Genomic DNA, 3762 nt, shown 5'->3' on the forward strand with positions numbered 1-3762 from the left:
TGCCGGATGTGGCCTGCTAATACCAGGAAAAAGGAAGCAGAGGCCGCTCCCTTTGCTGCACCAGTCCACCTCAGCAGAACGGGGATTAATCCCCAAAGGGAGGCCTTGTCTTATCAAAATATTAAAGAGTTCTGCAAGGCCCAAAAAGAGTTTGGGAGGGAGAGTATGTATTTTAAGGCCTTACTTCAAGCGACTTTTTCTATAAACATGCTGGTACCCCACAACATCAAAACTATCATGTTGTGCCTCCTCCTTCCCACAGAATTTAAATTGTGGAAGAGGGAGTGGAAAAGGTTGCTTGACGGCCTCCTCCCAGCTCTTAATGAAAATTATGCTGAGGTGACCTTCGACCACCTGTGCAGTGAAGGTGAGATGGCCAAGCCTCAAGATCAGGCCAAGCAGATCCCAGCACCAGTGCTAGCTGCTGTGAAAGGAGCTGAAGAGAAGGCATGGCTTTTAATGCCTTCTGAAACCCCCAGTCCCAGCTTCGTGTCAATTAAACAGGCCCCCACTGAGTCGTTTATAAGTTTCGTGGAGAGGCTGAGGCTAGTGGTGGGGAAACAAATTAGAGATCCAAAAGCCCAAGATGAGTTGCTTTGCCAATTGGCAAAGACCAATGCAAATGAAGTTTGTAAGCGAACCATCTTGGGTCTTCCATTCCATCCTGCTCCCACCCTAGACCTCATGATAGAGGCCTGCACGAAGCTGGCGACATTTGATGACCATAGAAAGAAAGGGGGAATAGGAGGAGCAGTGAGAACCATGGAAGTGATGCCAACCCAAGCAATGCCAGTGCAACCAGGTGGTGCGCCAAGGCAAAGAGCACAAGTCATCTGCCACAGGTGTGGAAAAAGAGGCCATATAGCCAGGCAATGTAGGGCACCAGCCGCTATTAACCATGCCACCAAGCCCGTTTCCGCAGACTGTCACTCCATGCAGCCACAGGGAAACTGAAGGGTCAGCGCGGGATGGCTTTGCGTGATGATATAAATGGGGCCATTGAAGACCGTGATGGACTGGCCCAACCACGAACTAACACCAGACTTGACATTCCTTTGCCTGCCAACCAAGGCCTGTACCTCCTTTTACCGGACTGGACATGCGTAGCCATAAGTTGCAAGTGTTACACACCAGACACGCAACTGTTTATACATGGGACCACCACTGACACACCAAGCGGTATCAAAATCATGCCCATTGTCACCAAAGCAGACACCACAGGGGCACTGCAAATCCAGGTGAGATGCATTGCACCTCCATTCTTTATACCATCAGGTTGTGTCCTTACCCGAGCCACCACCCTACTACAGTCCTCTTGGAGGCGCTCTCCATCCATGGGATGGGTCGAGTCGGTGAGGGGGGACAGACCCATGATGGAGTGCAAAATGCATCTCGAGGACAGTAGTGTCGATTTGAGAGGCATGGTTGACACAGGTGCAGACGTCACAGTCATCTCTAAGACCCAGTGGCCGTCACGTTGGGAGTTGCAGCCCGCAGGTGGAGTTGTCAAGGACATAGGTGGATCTACAGCAGCAAAAGTCAGCAAAGATGTCATGCAAATAGAGGGACCGGATGGGCAATTGGCAACTATACGCCCATATGTTATCGATTCCGGTTTCACATTGTGGGGTAGGGACCTCATGTCGCAATGGGGCGCACGAGTAGAGAAGAGTTGAGATACCTGCCAAGCAGCAGGATTTTTAATTGGGGCCACTGTGGAGCACCCAACCCAAGCGCTCCATTGGAAAACTGACTTGCCTATTTGGGTTGATCAGTGGTCCTTATCTGAAGAGAAATTAAAGGCACTCAATCAGCTCGTGGATGAGCAGCTGGCCAAGGGGAACATAGCACCTACCAACTCTCCTTGGAACTCCTTGGTATTTGTTATTCGCAAACCGGGTAGAGACAAATGGCGGCTCCTCCACAACCTGAGAAAAATTAATGACGTCATTGTCGACATGGGACCCCTACAACCCAGAATGCCCTCTCCTGCAATGCTTCCCCGACATTGGAAGCTCATTACCATAGACATCAAAAACTGCTTTTTTCAGATCCCCTTGCACCCTGACAACACACCTCGGTTTGCTTTCTTGGTTCCATCAATTAACCGAGAAGCTCCCATGGGGCGCTACCCTTGGAAGGTCCTTCCTCAGGGCATGAAGAACTCACCCACGATCTGCCAATGGTATGTTGACCGCATCCTGTCACCTGTATTCCATGCTGCCCCAGGGGCCATCCTCCTTCACTACATGGACAATGTCCTCATTTGTGCCCCTGATGACAATAGCCTGGAGTAGGTCTTCAAAAAGGTGACTGAGGCCCTAAAGGTACACGGGTTCGAGCTACAGGAGGAGAAAAACCAGTGCGTCTTCCCCTGGAAGTACCTTGGCCTCAGAATCCGCGAGACCACCATTGTTCCCCAGCCCATCAAACTAATCCAAAGACTTTGCAGGAGCTGCACCAGCTGTGTGGGTCCATCAACTGCGTGAGGACCTGGCTCGGGATCTCCACCGAAGACCTAGCACCACTCTTCAACCTGCTTCATGGAGACCAAGACCTGAAGTCACCGAGGACCCTCACAGCAGAGGCCAAAACATCGCTTCTAAAGGTGCAGCGGGCACTGGAGGAACGGAAGGCCCACAGGTACGAGCCGAGACTGCCATTCCAACTTGCAGTCTTGGGAAAGGTTCCACACCTTCATGGCATTCTTTTTCAGTGGGACTCGGAGTTGGGGGCCACCATCCTTATCATCAAGTGGGTGTTCCTCCCTCACCAGCCCACTAAGAGTCTCACCACGCCACAGGAGCTCATGGCTCAACTTATCATGAAGGCCAGAACATGCCTGTGCACCCTCGTGGGGTGCGATCTTTCATGCATCTATTTACCAATCACATCTGAGACCGTGGAGTACCTACTCCAAAGCAACGCAAATTTACAGTACGCACTCGATAGTTACCCGGGACAGGTTTCAGTGCATTATCCAAAACACAAAATTTTTAATTCGACCTTTAGCCTGATCCCACATGAAATTCAAAGCAGGAAACCACTTGATGCTTTGACCATTTTTACGGATGGCTCTGGGAGATCACACAAGTCAGTCATGACTTGGCAAAATCCCAAGACACAGAAGTGGGAGTCTGATGTCAAGGTGGTATCTGGGTCGCCACGACTTGCAGAATTAGCTGCTGTGGTCAGAGCATTCGAGAAATTCAAAGAACCTTACAATTTGGTTATGGATTTGGCGTATGTTGCAGGGGTAACTATGCGGGCTGAAAACGCCTTGCTTAAAGAGGTCTCAAACAAAAAGATTTTTGGCTTGCTTGCAAAATTAATCTGTCTTATCTCCCACCGAGAGCAGCCATACTATGTAATGCATGTGAGGTCGCACACCAGCCTTCCAGGGCCTATAGCAGAGGGCAACCGCAGAGTGGATGCCTTGGCCATGCCTGTCCGGCATGTCAACCTGCTGGACACTTTCCATAAGGCTAAGCTGAGCCATGAGAAGTTCCACCAGAATGTGCCCGCCTTGGTCCAGATGTTCCACCTCACCCGTGACCAGGTGAGAGCCATTGTGGCAACTTGCCCCAACTGCCAGAGACGCCAACTTCCATCTCTTGGCAGTGGGGTAAATCCAAGGGGACTCAGTAGCTGTGAGGTGTGGCAAACCAATATGACCCATTTCCCAGCCTTTGGCCGGCTCAAGTACCTCCATGTGTCAGTAGACACATTTTCCGGGGCTATGTTCACATCAGCCCATGCCGG

General features: G+C 50.9%; 1 protein-coding gene across 1 annotated transcript; it reads left to right on the top strand.

Moving 5' to 3' along the window:
* Positions 1-262: 262 nt before the first annotated feature.
* LOC108446790 (endogenous retrovirus group K member 18 Pol protein-like) lies at positions 263-2297 on the top strand (the record flags this gene model as incomplete). Its single annotated transcript, XM_017734453.1, has 2 exons — positions 263-367; positions 1735-2297. Coding segments are annotated over 2 exons (668 nt in total), but the record flags the coding sequence as incomplete, so codon positions are not given.
* Between the last annotated feature and the right edge of the window lie 1465 nt (positions 2298-3762).

The sequence above is a fragment of the Corvus brachyrhynchos genome, unplaced genomic scaffold (assembly GCF_000691975.1).
Source record: "Corvus brachyrhynchos isolate BGI_N302 unplaced genomic scaffold, ASM69197v1 scaffold190, whole genome shotgun sequence".
Classification (NCBI taxonomy): Eukaryota; Metazoa; Chordata; class Aves; order Passeriformes; family Corvidae; genus Corvus; species Corvus brachyrhynchos.